The sequence below is a fragment of the Dermacentor silvarum genome, chromosome 1 (genome assembly GCF_013339745.2).
Source record: "Dermacentor silvarum isolate Dsil-2018 chromosome 1, BIME_Dsil_1.4, whole genome shotgun sequence".
In the NCBI taxonomy this organism is placed as follows: Eukaryota; Metazoa; Arthropoda; class Arachnida; order Ixodida; family Ixodidae; genus Dermacentor; species Dermacentor silvarum.
The window spans coordinates 36458113-36475362 of NC_051154.1; the positions used below are offsets into that span (position 1 = coordinate 36458113).

The following is a 17250-nucleotide window of genomic DNA, read 5'->3' on the forward strand; positions in this document are numbered from 1 at the left end:
GTCAGATTTTTTACTCAATATCGTCTCTTTCAGTATATCGACCTTCAGGGGAATACCTCGGCCGTGTCAATTACAAACAGCATGGTATTCTCCGTGGGCTGCTGCTCGCAGCGCGGCCGCCGTATCTTGAAAGCGATCTGCGATGTGGGCGAAGTGCGCGCCCGCGCGGGTCTCATCTTGAAAGCGATCTGCGATGGGGACTAAGTGCATGTGACGAGTGCCGGTAGCTTCGTATGCGCTGTGCCTTCGATGTTTAGTTCGCGTTGAAGCGAGACGAGAGATAGCACGACGGTCAATTTGCCCGCTGCTGCTGGCGCACTTTCTCACTCCGGCGTTTTCACAGCGAGTTTCCGCGGTCATCGATCGAGATGTGTTCATGTTTACCTGTGCGCGCGTGACACCGTGCTTGTCTATTTAGTTAGTAAGCGAATGTTTACAACCATAAACGGCCCATTAAATTACTATCCTTGCTTCGTATAGCTCTCTACTAACTTGCTATTGCAATCGATGCTTCGCCTTTCGGGCGAAACTGCGACTTCTCTCGTTCCATTGCTCTTTGTGCGGTCCTTAACTTGTTCTCGAGCTTCGTTGTTAACCTCCAAGTTTCTGCCCCATATGTTAGCACCGGTAGAATGCAATGATTGTGCACTTTTCTTTTCAACGACAGTGGTAAGCTCCCAGTCAGGATTTGACAATGCCTGCCGTATGCACTCCAACCCAATTTTATCCTTCTGTAAATTTCTTTCTCGTGATCAGGGTCCCCTGTGAGTAATCGACCTAGATAAACGTACTCCTTTACAGACTCTAGAGGTTGACTCGTGATCCTGAATTCTTGTTCCCTTGCCAGGCAAATGAACATTATCTTTGTCTTCTGCATATTAATCTTCAACCCCACTCTTGCACTTTCTCGGTTAAGATCCTCAAAAATTTGATGTAATTGTTGTAATTGTAATCGTTGTTCATAAAAAATAAATAATAATAAAAAATAAAAACAGGTAGATATCGATGGTTCTACTTATGGTTTATGATAGATATGACACCAGAGCACAGGTTTAGTACAGTAAAGAGCTAATTAAGTGTCAGGAATAATTACAAACAATTAAGGAAAGTCTAATTGCCGTACACCAAAGCACACAATCGTACCCTTTAGATACCGACCGCATCAGTACAGGTTCCCGTGAAACTCCAAGACTAGAAGTGGCGTCATCAATGACGTCACACTTAAACAAGGGGACCCGCTAATTACTAATTAAAAACAAGCTAATTAGAGCTAGACTCCACCCGGCACAGTGAACGCCTGCCTAATACAGCGGAGGGGTGACGTCACTCCTTTCTCTCTCGCTTCTCTCCGGGCGCGCACCTGCTCCGTCGCTCGCTCGCGTGCGCCAGCTGCGCGCCGGCGCTCGTTACATGCTCTCACGTCAGCGGCGGAGGGGCGCGTAAGGTGTGCTTCGTGCGCCGTCCTCTAGGGGGCTACTCGGCACGCCCTCCTTTCCCTCTTTCGCTCCCTCGCCCGCTCCTCTGTGCGTAGCGGTTTCCCGCCAGTTCCGTTCGCTCGCTGCTCCGAGTTCGGTTTCGCGCCCTACACCAGGGTACACCAACGCCGAGGTGCGAGTGCTACTAGCAGACACATAAGTCAAGGATTAGGGCCGTTTCTCATATTACTATTATTATTATTATTATTATTATTATTATTATTATTATTATTATTATTATTATTATTTCATTTGAAAACATATATACATTTGACAGGAAAGGGAAAGCGAGGAGCAGGCTTTGCAACTGCCACCGGAAGGGGCACAACGCCTGCCCACTCTTCAGAAAGGAGGAGACAGAAACATAGAATGGAGGCCAAAAATGACGCGCAAACAGTTTCACATCGAGACCACGGTGATTTGCAAAGCGCGCCATGTTAATTGTTTCCGCCCACTGTCGAGTATCCACATGAAGCTGATAACCGGCAAACAGAGAGTTGAGCTAAAAGAAATAAAAAAGAAGGGAAAATACGGTGCTCGTTAAAGGGCTTTTCGCTTTTATGTTAGTCCCATCTAAGTGACAAAATAATACTACCCTCGAAAAAAATTGCACGTAAAATTATTTGTAACCTTATTAAGACTTCAAAAATATGTTTTTACAAAAGCGCAAGTAGTAAACAATTATAAGATAAAAGCACCGTATGCTGGGCGCGTTGGTAATCGTGCTTTTCCCGTATTCTCTTCCTTTTCGTACTGCGTAATTTCGCGCTGTAGTTTCAAGTATAAGAGAAAACGTTTTATTTGCTGAATTTGGAGGAGTGGATTGGATCAGCTCAGCCCCGCCGGGAGTGGGAACGACCCAACTTTCGCCATTGCGAGGAGTTCAAAGGAGTGGAATTGCGGGAACCTCGAATGGAGCGGGAATAATGGAGGGCGCCACTGCTCAACTCTGACTGACACGCACTGGTCTTGCTGCATGGTGAGTCGAACGCGCGGCGTCATTTGCCCTGTCGTTACCGGTGATTCTGCAGCGGTTCGACAGCCACTGAGATATAATGTCATGGTGGTTCTCTAAAGCTTGTCGGTGAGCATGTCTAATATCATACACTCCTCGTGAGAGCAATGACACAAGGAAAACTGTATAGAGTTTGTAGGGTGGCCTTCCAGGCGCCTAAAATTTCCCATCGATTAGGCTTCTGTTGAAGCACCTCATCGTCAGCACCTCGAAGAGCCGCAAGCTCTGTTGTTGTCGATGTCGCAACATGCGAAAGGTTGAGCTGGATGAAGAAAGAGTTCGATGGGACAATCATTGCTCCGGTAGAGCTGTTGGAACTGCTGGGTAGAACCGCCTGTTGGACGCCGTATTCACAAACGCTTATTCTTATTAATTTCTCATCGCAATGGCAAACAATCCTTCAAGCCACCGAAGCGCTAATGCGCTTCTTGAAGGCAGTTGGACTAGACGAGCGCTTGTTTATATACTGTATAGGCATGCTGCTTTGGGCGACCGCCAGCTCGGTGGCAGTTTCTGGTGGTTGTTTTCACGTCGCGCGGACTATTTCTTATGACGTGGCGTCTTCTGCATGGGAAACGTTTCTGGGAGACGTACTAAAGCGATTTAAGTCAGCGTGGCCGGAGTTTCTGCGGCGTTGAGGCGGACGAAGCACCCAGTGCGATGTGTGCATGCGCGCCTGTGCCTATATATAATCAGCCTCGGCGATCAGTTGTGTATTTCTGAAAATTCGTTTCTCTAATGTAGCCTTACAGCAACATTCTCACTGTAGTTCTAATCTCTGGTTTAGCAGCGATGAGTAGTTACGAAACATATGACGATCCCAACCATTCTGCTACGGAATAAGCTGTGCTGTTTACTTTGACAAACGTCCGTAGATACACTCCGTAGATACACTGCGTGACTACCTCGTTTGTTGGACGCGGGTTCTGCCCACGAATAAGATAGTTTTGGTTAGTAATAACAGCATATCGTACAGTGTGAATCACACTTTTACAGTGGTCGAGCCGCCGTCTACGGACTGCGCGAACGTCCGAAGCAGTGGTAAATGCTGGATGACAGTTCTGTTCGTTCTTATAGCGCATGGTCCAAGCATGCAACATGACCATGCGAAGTCTTATTGCGGCGTTAGTCCGTCTTTGTTTGTTTGTTTTTTCTCGAAAGAAGGGAATGAGAACCCCTTTTTTTTTCCTGAGAGGGGGCAATAGAGCTTCCCAGGACCTTCAATAAAGTTCTTTGTCAGTCTGTCTGTGTCTTGTTCACCCTTCTTTATACGACGCACTCACCCGTACTACGACAACGGTGTCTTCACAAATAGCCGTCGGATTCTTTTTATGCGATCCCCTTCGGATATTACTGCCTTACAAGGCAAGAAGGCAATGCCCAAGCACAAAGCTTATATGACTCATGCTGGTTTACCAAACACAGTGATCGCTGTGTTGAGCAACACCATCGAGCTCATGCAGGAGGCTAGCATAGGCATAGCACAGTGATTTCAAGTCTACTAGCCTTTATATGCGTGAACACGATGCCAGTGGCTGACGCAAGTATTTTATAATGATTGACACTTAGAAACTGAGAGAGAGAGAGAGAGAGAGAGAGAGAGAGGGTTAGGTTAGGTTAGGTTAGGTTCTCGTGTTAAATAGAGGCGTCTCTCAATCAAACATGGGTGGGTGAAGCTGGTGTTGTAGTCGCTACCGCTACCGTGTGTTGTTGTTGTTGATTCATGCAGTGATGCCGCTGTTCCCAGGCCACCACTACTTGGGCCCCGGAAGCCACATTGCATTGGGTTGGCCGTACACGAGCATGCACTCATGTTTTAGTTCCCCACTACAAACGATCACATGGTGAGAAGATCTTCCATTTCACGCTGGCAATTCACAGACCCCGGTTCTCATCGTCGAGTGAAAACCGGTGTTCGTCGAGTGAAAATAGTTCACAACACATAGTATATACACACACCGCGGCTGCTGATGCACGCCGCATGTTTGCACGCGGCCAAGGGAAATTTCCTCCTGCAGTAGTTACCGCTGCTCCGAAAAGGTAAACAGTGATTCCCCGACGACCTTGTATCAACTGATATCACGTAAATTTCACGGAGAAGCACCAAAAACATCTACAAATCGTTCCGCAGCACGGGACGGCAACACATTCAAGCAGCGCCGCGCCGGTTCGCACAAGCCAGAGAGGAAGAAAGGCCTCCTCGCCCGATTGAAAGGTCAATACGCGAGTGAACATTTATTCGCGTGTGTGTGCACGCGGACTCTCCTTCTTCCTTATTGTCTTTCTGTCCCCCTCCCCCCACGTGTAGGGTAGCCAACCGGGCGTGACCTTGGTTGGTATCTCTGCCTGGCCCTTCTTTATCTCTCTCTTTTTCTTTCTTTGGTGCTCCCCTTGCGCCAAGGCTGCCGATTGCCCTGCCCATTTGATCATGACTGCAAATTGCTCCTTGGCTTCATTCTGTGTTGTTGTTTGTTACTATATGGGAAGTTTGGCTACTGATGAGCCTGCTGTCCCAAAATCATACCTAACACACACTCATATTAGAAAACTACGCGAGAGAACAGTATAAATAGAAAAAATAAAAATAAATAGTTATAACCTTTCACAATAGCACAGAGTGAAACTCCCTAGACGTGCCCTATAAATGTACAAGGGTCCTGATGAAAACTATAAATCTATGCATGCATATATCTCTCTTAGCACGGTAACCTCTAGGTTGCAAGTAATCTATGACGTAAAGGTTACTCTGCTGCTAAAACAACTTGATCTTTGTGTTTTAGTTCATTTCCGTCGCGTCTAGAGGTTGCACGTGTCGAAGCGTCTGTTTTAAAGTTTACTTCAACGCCAAATGTCTTGCAACTTTAAGATTGTATTGTATAAAAAGCGTTGTAATTCGTGGCTCAGGGGACCTATAGTACGAGTTGGAAGTTTACTGATTATTGTGTCGTATTGCGATCCTGATATGGTGTTGTCAGCCGGGACTAACCTGTACGATATATTGTGCGACCGGGGGACTGAGGCAGGTTGGACTAAATTAAGATGTTATTGGTACCAGTCGGGCACTTTAGTTTCGCAATGTCAAAAAAATTTTAATCTTGCATGAGCGCATGCTCAAGTCAGACAGCAGTAATTCATTGGTCCATGATCTATACTGCATACGTGCCATTATAATCTAAGAGCAAGCCACGGAATCAATGAACATACGCGTACATCGGAGAATATTGTGGCGAACGGTGTTGTAGCATAAATTATCACTATGGTTCAATGTGGTGGAAAGCTCTTCGCAACCACTGCAGGCATCTTAGGCAATGGTATAAAACAGATTTGCATAGCAGCAGAAAAACTAAAAGCGGATGCATTATGGTGATTGAATATATATTTGTACCTAATAATTTTTTAGTTCCTTGTGTATCAATGCTCCCAAAAGTTGCGTTTGTTTCATCTTCTGCTGAAAGGCGACGCCCACTGACAGCGGGCGCACGCTGCAGGGCGCACGTGTGCGCATGCTTGAGTACTCTGAACGCTCGACGACCGACAGAATGAAAGCGGCGAGCAGGTTGAGTAACTATTTTATAGGGACAGAAAGGTGCTTTGTAATAAGACTTGCTGTATACGAGTGCACTGCAACGGAATGTATTACCACCATGTTTTTTTCTATTTTTTTATTTTTAACGCGTAAGAGGGAGTGGTTACGAAATTGCACTCAATGTCGGATTCATTAGAGAGCGACTGACACGCACCACTTTTTCTCGCTCACCAACACGCGAGAAAGACGCCGCTACACACACATAACAGCGGGCGACAGCCGCTCCAATAATGTCTCGTAGAGAGATGAACGTGCGCTTACGGTATGAGGCCACAATGGCGGTCGGCTAAGGGAGCAGGGGAAAAACATACAAATACAACCGAACCCGGACATCTTAAAATAATATAGAATATTGGCATCTTGATATATGGTTATGTGACACTTGGACGGAACTGTAGTTTGATTATTATTTTTAGTTGTGTTAGATGCATGGCGTAATCAAACGCACTTCAGCTTCAGCCAAACATGAGGGCAGCCCATGGTTCACTATATCCTTGGGGCAGCCGTATCTCCTCTGAGTTGCGCAGCTCTCGAGATGCATGCCGGGAAGAGTATTGCCCGTGCGCGCTTTTTATAACGGTCGTGTTGCGCTTTGTTTCATCGCTTTAACCACGTGTTTGCGCTCTCCGGTGAGATGGCGTGCGCTTACCAAGCATGTTGTGTGTCTGAGTGGCTCGTGACGCGTGGTACAGTTACCAAAAAGTCTACTAAATGTGCGCGAGCCGCTGAAAAGAGGCCATATGACACCGGGGAGCGGGAAATGTTTGCTGTGGTGAGTGGACGTTGCAACGAGGCGCACTGCCGATGGCCAACGCTAAATGTTATTCCCGTATAACTGAGACTGGTGAGCATCGGTTGTGTTGTGACTGCTGTAACGAATCCCAAAGACAGGATTAAATGTAACCTAGGTAAGCAATGCTTCTTGTTCAATTATTTATTTGCTGATGTGTGTCTGTGTCGTAAATTACGCCGTCAATTGACGCTACTCAGTTTTATCTCAAACGAACTGCTTGATCGCTTTATAAGAACTGATTGTTTCGTATGTCTATCAGCCACTTTGCTGTGTATTCTTAAAGCTGAACTTTATGGTGCACTATTGCGCGGACGCACAGCATTAGACTTCATGTACGGAACTGGTGCTTTGTGCTGATATAATCAGACGTCAGCAAAAACCAATTATTGTTGTATACGGCTATATGCTTCGTGATGAAGGAGCATATAAGCCGATTTAGCCGGCGTGAGCTAAATTTTTACTGTCGTGGTGTCGCGATCCTACCAAGCTTTCTCGCTGTATCGCTGTCACAATCCTGGTACCCCGACCACCTCGAACCAGACTTATAATACGGAATATAATATTGCAGTAAGCACCGATTGAGTGCGACAGACGTGCTCTGAACATAATAGCTCGCGGCGTTTTGTATGACAGTTTGGGAACTTCTGCGCACCTTCGCCACAACGTAGAGGATATTTCTTGGCGACTACACATTGTGTCTTGTTATGCAGCCGCCCCTCGTATCCTCCTAAGAGCCCTTGTACAATACATTGCACATTGCCTTCTACATTTTTTAAAGATACGTTCACTCGCAAGTGGTTACGCCAAATATTCATTCTGGTTATAAAGCACGGTGCTTGTGTAACTGTAAAGAAGTGATTTACACATATTCTTAGTCATCTGCTTTCGAGGAATTTGACAATCAATTGATCTAGACCTCTGTGTCGTCCCAGACAGCCGAAAGCAAACTTGAGATGTGTTTTGAAATCAGTGAGATTGTGTGAAAATACTGGACGCGCCAGCAACATGGCAATGTACTACACGTAGTTCCATCTTCATCTCTGCGTTTAATCAATGAACTGCAGTTTTTACCATAGCAAACATGAGATGAGATGTTCACGTGCATGGAGACGCAGTTTTTGGCATCTAACCGTGGTGTTTAAATTTTAAAAATTGTTTTTAAAGTTCATAACTAAACAGTAGACAATAAAAGCCACCTTGAAGAGCGATTATATCGCACAGTTGTGTTCGGGTCTCAGGAGGATGTCTCAATCTTAGCTGTCAGGGGTTGTCAGGTTGTCAGGTGTCAGGGGTTAGCTATCAAGGGTGATGGAGGTTTAAGTACATGGTTGGGGGTAGGATGAGGTTAAGTGTGCGTTTTAACAATCTCAATGAATGACGCCATCCTTTCGTGCGATGACTGCAATGGTATAGCCTTAAGACATAATATTGTCGATTGTAGATCGTAGTCATCATTGTTGCGTAATTTTTTACTTACGCCATTACCATACACTTCACTACATTTTGCCGAAGAACCAACGAAACGAAGCAGCTGAGCATCATATACGCTATGCAATAAGATTGAAAGTGGCGCTAAATGAGTTGCGCTAGTACATTGCTGTGAAGTTTGACGGATGGCCGAAGAGGCAATGTCCTAAATTCATGGGCATGTGCGCAAGGACGCACGGGTGAGGACTTGCGAGACTATTCCTATACGAAAGGTTGTAATACAAAAAGACTACGTGTACCTATACTAAAGGTTACTATATACCTTTTAATTTATAGGTGCACAAAAATGTGAGAATATGCCCCTTTATGAAACGTTGCTTGAGTAAAGATTACAATTTCATTTCTAATTTATAGGAGCACAAAATTGCGAAAATTTACCCCTTTATTACAAATTACGTGAGTAAAGGTTACAATGTAATTTTTATTTATAGGTGTACAAAATTGTGAGAATATGCCCCTTTATTAAACGTTACCGTGCTAAGAGTGTACTGATGTGCACTATAGCAACGACCCTATTTGAGGCTATAGGTATATTAGCAACACTTTTGAGGAACTCGTGGATGCAACACTAATCACACAAAGAGAAATGCTCAATGCCACCGGGCAAGGCCGAACACTTCTCCGTCGATTAGGGTATCCTCTCAGACCGACACATTGTAACGACCAAGCGGAACTCCTCCCACCGGGCATACGAGCTCAGATCTCTGTGTCCAGAATCGCCAAAAACATGAGCGAGAAATATTACAGACAACGGCGCCTTGCACGGGCCAGGACATGCGAACGCAGTTTTGGTAGAAACCCGGAGGTTTATTACACGGACACGTGCAAACAGGTTAATAAAGCTTTCACAGAAGTACAAACTATTTCCGCAACACTTGTGATGGTTAGTTCTGCTATAATGCAGTGCCTGCTACTTGATATACAGGTGACTGAATTTATGAGTACTCTTCCATCATTGAATATCCGGGCTGGAATTGTCATTGAATCGGTTCTAATGCGTTTTGTTTTCTTTCTTTCTTTTTTTTTTTTTTTGCTAGCGTTAGTTTTTTTTTTTCTCGCTACTTCGATTAAAGTAGTTTCGTGGTGCATTTGTACACAGAAAAGACAGAATCTTTATAAATCATTTATTTTGTCAATAAATATGAAAATAGTATATGTACAAAAAGTTACATAATGACAAGAATGGTGAACTTTGAGTTTCGCGTTAGCGACAGCGGTGCTGTCGATGACTCAGAGATGCATTCGCAGACAGAACACAGGAGCATTGGAGGCTTCAGTACAGATACCACGCACACACACACACACAAACACAAACAAACAAAAAAAAAACCTCCAGTAAAAGAATTATATGCATCGTTTGTACACAAATCGAGGTTGCTGGGAACGGCTACCTTTGAGCAAGCAAAGGCTCACAGGTGTTATTGATAAGGGTGTGCACTCATAGCGTGCGTAATCTCTGAGATTTGAGAAGTACAGTTTGGCCGGGAGGCTTCAATGGGCCGGTAACGATGTTGATATAAGAAATTAATTAGAATGTTTGCTTGTATTGTAATTCGGAACCCACATCGACATAGAGGATCGACATCAATATTCATCGGCGACCAACGATGTTTTCTCTTTAAAAGACATAAAAAATGATTGTTCGCGTAATTTAAGGCTTAAATTAACACTAAAAGTGCGTGTAAACATGGCACTATATATATATATATATATATATATATATATATATATATATATATATATATATATATATATATATGAAAGAAAAGGAAATGAGGCCAAAAAGGTTAGTGGCAGCTGCCTCAGGGGTGGCATATATCACAACGCACAGCTTCTCAATCCTATGACGCATTCACTGATAATGCATTGTTCCCACAGCAAGAGAGTTGTAGAAATATGTTCTGCTCTGGTGTAGATATCTGAGCACTCATAAAATTTGCACATCAAAAATAGTTTTCCTCACTTCTGAGCACACTTGGACCCACTGTTGACATATGATGCAAAGGCAAGAGAACGTCAGGGCACACTGCAAAGTTACCCGGCCCTGTCGTGCTCACTTTTTGCAGCAATGTATTTATGGTACTCATTCAGTCTATGTATTTGTACAAAACTATAATATTTTATGTACAAGTTTCGCTCATTTTGTACAAAAGCACTATATAAATATGCTGTCATAAATTATCAAACTTTCTCGTGCATCCAGCGCACCTCTTTACTTGAACACTGCATCAGAAGACATTACTTAGGAAAGTTGCGCAGGTTAAGCTTCGGAATCGATCTCACGTATCGCTTACTCAGCCTAGCTCATGGCCAAAGAAGCTTAAAATCTCATGTAATTACAATACGGCAGGTGTCGTTGCATCGTAAAAATGCTTTAAGGACAGCGATACCTTCTTTAACTGCTGGAAGAATGGTGCGTTGGAAGGTTCTCTTCGCTCGACAAATAATCACACGCCTAAGAGATGCAAGGCGAAAACAAAATCAACGTAGAGACAGGTACTGATAGTTACTCGAGGGAAACCAATTCGCGAAATTTTCTCAGTGCGCAAAGATATAGGGTCCGTTCTAAACGTTTTTCTTTTCCCGAGGAGTGGCTATAGCTCCGAGGAGCGGCCAGCTGGTCGTGCTGTCCTCGGAGAACGGCTTGCTGCATTGTTCGCAGAAAAGACGCTTGCGATGGGGTCATCAGAAGAGCGTCCATTTTTTTCGGTGCGCCTCACATGAAGAGGAAGTCCGGCGCACCGCCGAAGAAGTAGGGAAGGCCAGGAAGCAGAGCTCGCTCGTGCGTCTTGACGTGCTTCTTGAGGTGGTCCTTGCGGCCGAAAGGCTTCTGGCACAGTGGACACGGAAAGGGCCTCAGTCCCGTGTGAATGCGCTTGTGTCGCGTGAGTTCTTCGTTCCGGGTGAATGTTTTGCCGCAACCCTCGTGCTCGCAGGCGAACGGGCGCTCCCCTGCGCAGACGTCACAAAGAACAGCCATTGAGCGCGGCGAAGATTGCAACACTTGTCGCGATAACAGCACAAAGTATGCTTCTACAACCAAATTATCAGAATGGGAAGCAATGATGGTTACAATGTGCATACGATATGATGCACGCAGCACATACATGCACGTTGGCCACGGCACGCGTGTGCGCTTTCTAGAATGTACATATATACTCAATCACACAAGTCGTTTCCAGAACTGCCGAATGTATACGAGGCGTACACAGGCAATATCCTTGCGCAGCAGAAATATAGTTCCGGGCGTAAGTGTCTGATTAATGGCAGGATTGGAGAGCTTTGTTTTCGCTTGGTACATGACATGTTACATCAATACGTGAAATGTTAGGACCTTTGCGTATGCACGTACCGCGAATTCAGCAGCCGGTCAGAGCCACGTTGCTAGCTCAGAGTTCTCACACGGCGTTGTCTTTTTGGAATTCGGACTGAAAGCAGCCACAGCAATTCTAGAAGTTCTGGGAAAAACCCATTGATGGCATCTCATGGATGGCGATGTATACACAATGCGTGTAATGTGAACACGCAATGTGTGCAATGTGTGCATAAACTGTGGACGTGTAATGACGGCGTCATGACGTGCTCGTGGTCGTGTTGCAGTTTCTGCTGGCTGTAGCGCTGCTGTCTTGTGACTGATCAGGTTATTTTAGAGCATTGTCGACGATGTTGCACCACTTCATTGTGGCAACCGAACTAAGTTTGCTAATTTCGATGTGTCGCGAAAAAAAAAAACATATTCGTAGCAGATTAAAGCCGCATTTCTGGCGAGAACAACATGGTACAATATCTACTTACCAGCTAGAACACAAAGAACAGACAGACATACGGCACACATCCGAATTTCGGAGCTTGGGTCATTCTGAGGTTATGACTCAGTCTTGAAAGTTCGGATTGCACACGTATTCGGTGAAAAGCATTGCCAGTGTGCTCTTAAAAAATTAAACAAAAGCAGTGAGCTTCACTTGAACGCATGGCTTGTGCCGCAGCAAGGATGCCATGGTACACGAAAGAATCGGTGCACCAATTTTTTCATCATTCACCCTTTAGATGCTAAAACGCAATACGGTATTCGATTATGCTAGGACCTAAAACTTTATTTCATACCAATAATGTCTGTGACGGTTGTTTAGATGTTTTCTAGGAAAAAGCAAGATTGAATGTACGTAAGGGAAGTATATACAGAAGCCGCACTAAACCAATGTAGAATGCATGTTACGTGGCGTTTATATCGCAGATATGTAAATAACTTAAATATACCCGCTCATTTTTATCTGTATTAACATTAGAAATTACAGTATTACACAAGTGAAATAATTGGGCCCATATGCCAACCTTAATGAAGCTGCACTGCATGCTCACACTGGAATACGCGTTTCAAACCGCACTATACGATTTACCGCTATATAAAAGTGAACTTGCCTAAAAGATCGTCCTTCTTGCTTTGGACACCTTGTAAATTCCTATGTTGCCTTCTTAAAGCTTATCACTTTATTGAACATTCATTGGATGACAATAAAATGCATTTTCTCTTTTAGCCTAAAATTTCTATCGTTCGATGGTTTTTCAACACATTATGCAAAAAATATTTGTTTAAAATATAAATAATTACGCATGGTGATTATAACCTACCAAACTTAATTTAAGTTTAGTGGCGCGCATTCATGACAGTGTTTTCATTTATTCGTGCTCAAAGTAAATTATGTTACAAACATAGAAGACTTCACTGCTCTAAAGAAAAGTCTCTGCAACAAAATTAACTTCTTCCAACAGCCATAGCATGTAGTTCCATGCTGCGCGATGCTTTAATGTTAAAATTGCTGCTAGCCGCTGAGAGCCGAAGAGTTCGTATACAACCTTAGCTTCTTAAGCGGCCGACGACAGGTGTCTGTGTCGAGATCACGGATGGGAAAAAATTGGAACCGAGAAGAATCGCGCTGGCAACGAAAGACGCTTACAAAGTGCGAGTCGCGTATACCGTGGCGGCAATTTCTTAGTCGATGATTGAAGCCGCGAGGAGTTATTGTACAACTTTTTTTTAGCGTTTTATGCTGAAACGGGCTTTCGTAAGCTTGCGGCATGGTATCCACATATTTATCGTGTAAGTATATCTCCGCTTTCCTGTAAGTATACCTCTGCTTTCCTGAGCGTTCATTATCATTGGTCAACTTTATTGTGCCATCACGTCAAGAGGGGTTAACTCTTTCGCGCAAAAGCACTAGACGCTCACTGTGTTGCTGTGGTGGCACCTAGCTAGAGTGTACTAGAACTATTCTAGTACACTCTAACCTAGCTGTGGTGTTTCGCTGCTAAGCCCTAGCGCGCGGGACAAAATCCCGGCCGCATTTCGATGGGGGCGAAATGCAACAACACCCGTGTACATTCAATAATCCCAGGTGGTCGAAATTAATCCGGAGTCCCCCCCCCGTACGGCCTGCCTGATAATCATATCGTGGGTTTGGCACGTAGAACTTCAGATTTTTTTTCTTTCTCCCTCATACCAGGCAGCCTACTTGGCGCGTTTATCTGCTATGCCGGAAAGTATAGGAGTGGAATCATGCGCGCGGCAAACAAAGTGTGAGTGAGGTTTCAAACACATGATGTGAGAGCGACGAAGTAACACAGTGGCAACAGAAACAAGCCGCTATATTCCAAGCCAACTAAACCCAATCCCTAACAACGTGTGTACTGATAGCGAAGGGCTCCCCTAAGCGAACGCCGCAACAATCTTTGTTTAAAGTGTTTCGATTCAATTTATAATAGCCAAACTGGAATTAGGGTGTAGTCATACTTTCGTCCTCCAAATTACATATCTGGCCGCAGAGACCATGTTTTTAAGATTCAGGAATATCTCCCCAGGACAGATCTTTCCAAATTTTCTTTCTTTCTTAGGACCATATCGGAATGGAATTTGTTACCAGCGGAAATCGTGAGACCGGAACTCTGCTGATTTGTTTTACTTATGCTCTAGCCCCCGCGCAATAATGCCTGTTGGCACTGCGGGATTCGTTTGAATAAATAATAAAGATTGTGTAGGACCATCTTACCCGCACAAGAATGTGCGCATTTTTTCCCTTTAGATAAAGCTCCACCATAAAGCGTGTGCGCATGGTGGTAGCGCTTCTGGCTCCAGAGCTGAGGTATCGGTAAATAGGTTCTATTTATTTTAAAACATGGGACTGCATGGCAAGCAGATAATGAATAATGAAAGACCAGAGCAGAAAGCCAGATAGCAAAGTCGTGTAGAAAGACACAGGACAAATATTGGTACTCAGTTTTTCTCATAGGCTGCCTTATTTTCGCTAAAGCCTTTAGTCATTATTGCCTGCGACCTATACCTGCCGTATTGGTCGGGTGAGCGCCTGCAGGAGGGTCACCGACACTGCAGTGTGGTTCTTATAGGGCGCGCACGGGCCTATAGCAGGTCTTCTCTGTCCCTTATATTTCGTTACTGGTTTTCCATCTCCCACAGTGGGGTAGCAAACCGTATATTGAACCTCCCTATATTTATTCCTATCCTCATATCTCTACAGAATGATTTCCTATATTACAGACAAAATGCTGTAGGTGTGCTCCAGTACAGGGTAGCAAGCCGGTATTTACACTGGCTAACCTCCTTGTCTTTCTTTCCTTTTCTTTCTCTCTCAAACCAACGTACACCACTGGCGAAATAGACTACAATATCGAGTATTGAGCTTGCTCACGCAGCTGACGTAATTCAACCGTATACGACCCGCTTTTCCACTAGCACAAAGTATGATCTGGATTTTTTTTTCTTGAATACATGCGTGAAGTATTAATACAAAGGGCAGATCTGCCAGCAAATGCTCCACCCATGCACCTTTGTTCAAAAAGGGAAGTCACTCTAGCGTACACAGACTTCAAGGAAATATTCCCCGTCTCCACTTCTGCCTGCCCTCGATCTCGCATGTGTACTACAAAAGCACACTGTATGTGTAACACACCCATGCAGGTGTGGGGTGGAATCAAAACGTTTGCGAAAGATCCTTGCCGCCAATATCTGTCTATATATTTCAGTATGCCCGTCTGAAAGGACAGTCGGATGGCCCACATATACGTGTACATACAAAACAAAGCTTCACCAATCAAAAACGAAACTACAAGAGATGACATGGTGGTCGCATGTATTACTGCATGATTGAGCAAGACGATTAAGAAGGATTCCGGTTACAGATGATTTTCGAACATTGTGAATGATTTGGCCAATGCGTCTAGAATGCTGTCAGATGGAAACCTCGTTCGCAGAAAAAAAAAAATGAGACATAGCAAGATACAGGTTTATAAAAAGGAAAAAAAAAAAACGATCAGAAGATTATCATTCAAGCGACAGAGGACACACACATACACACTGAGTGAAGGTCGGTTGCTTATTGGAGTTACGTAACCAAAGGATCACCGCTGTGACAGAACACGACGGCGGAACAGTATGCACCAGTCTCGAGCTGGCCACCGCGCGTGTTGTATCATTGCGTTTTCCTTTCGTGTGAAGAACAGCAGAGGAACATACCCGTGTGGATCCTCACATGTCCTTTCAATTGTCCATTGTTCGAGAAAGACACCTTGCAGTGCGGACACTGGAAGCGCTTCGGCCTTTGCTTCTTGGCCTTCCACCGGGCGGCCAGCTCTTGCTGGAGGAACGCGGGTGCGTGCGCGGATGCGTGGTGGTGCGCGGCGGCGGCGGCGGCGGCCACGTCCCACGCGGTCATCGGGAAGGCCGGCTGTAGTGCCGCTGGCAGCAGGTACACCGGCTCGGGCTGCACGATCCGGGGCTCGGCGCTCTGCTGTTGGGCCCAGGGCCGGAAGATGGGCGACGCGCGCTCCTTGCCAGTCATGGCTCGCTCTGGCCCTCCGGTCGAGAGGGCGACTCTACTCGTCGGCGGCCGGCCTGGGGATTGGCCCCCGGCGGGACAATGCGCCGGGGACGGGCGTGAAGCAGGCGGAGACTCGGGAGAGAAGGGGGCCCCTGCCCGCCCCTCTTTAGTCGGGGGCTCGGGCTGACGTCATGGACCCCGGCGGGGGCTCTCCCCTCGCGGAGGGGGGCAACGTGCTGAGTGTTTAGGGAGAGCGGCATCGCGCGCGCGCGGGTTCTGATGGCCGTCATCATGGGAGGATGCTGCTCCCCGCTCCCTAATTCAATAAGACCGCGCCAATCCAGGGCCCGTCGGCGGAGAGGGGGCGCGCCCTTCCACCCGCGGCTGCTCACCCCTCGTGGCGGGGGGAGGGCGATTGCATCGGGGCTCGGCTCCCGCTGGCAGGCCGCGCTATTGACGCCGGCCGACCGACACTGGACCGTCTGCTCTGCGATAACGAGGCCAGCCGAGACTAGCCGGACGCTCTGGCTCCTGTAAGATGTGCTGGAGTTGGGCGCGAACTCCGCAAGAGCGTGATTCATTCGCCCTTTTTTATAGAAAAAAGAAAGATATATAACGAGAGAAAGAAAATTTACTTAAGGCAGCATATAAATGCACGCGCGGGACTGCATGCCTCATGTATAAATTCAGTGGAATCAAAGGGCGGGGAAAAAATAGTGTACTTACTGATGCATGTTATTGAACGATCACGCTTGCTAGCTATCGCTAACCTGTATAGCATTGCGCCTGCTCCTGAATCTGTTTTATGGAGAAAATACAGTGACAAAAGAAAAGAAAAACTAGGACGCTCGAACAATGGACGGCACATGCACTGACTGCAAACTAAAGATTCCTTAGATATAAATGGGCACCAAGCGGCCACGGGACTGAAAACCAGTTAGCGGAATAAAAGTAAGATATCTCGTGCATGGTCAAGTATCCGAGTCCGAAAGCCCACGTTACCCCAAGTATAACACATATAACCGCAGAAGGCTGAAAAACAAACGTGGTCGTGTTCTTCCAAA

The 17250-nt window shown here is 45.6% G+C and overlaps 1 protein-coding gene across 1 annotated transcript; it reads right to left on the reverse strand.

Moving 5' to 3' along the window:
• Window positions 1-11071: 11071 nt before the first annotated feature.
• On the reverse strand, window positions 11072-16207 carry LOC119464517 (Krueppel-like factor 13). The gene is made up of 2 exons (XM_037725776.2): window positions 15883-16207; window positions 11072-11309 (listed from the first exon to the last, which is right to left on the reverse strand). Exons 1-2 carry the CDS (start codon window positions 16205-16207, stop codon window positions 11074-11076), a joined length of 561 nt encoding a protein of 186 aa, XP_037581704.1. The 3' UTR covers window positions 11072-11073.
• Between the last annotated feature and the right edge of the window lie 1043 nt (window positions 16208-17250).

Excerpts from the sequence above, each read along its gene's own strand:
- LOC119464517 (XM_037725776.2), bottom strand. The coding sequence starts at position 16,207 with ATGACTGGCAAGGAGCGCGCGTCGCCCATCTTCCGGCCCTGGGCCCAA. Across the intron at positions 11,310-15,882 it reads ACATGTGAGGATCCACACGG|GGGAGCGCCCGTTCGCCTGC; the intron begins GTATGTTCCTCT and ends ACGTCTGCGCAG.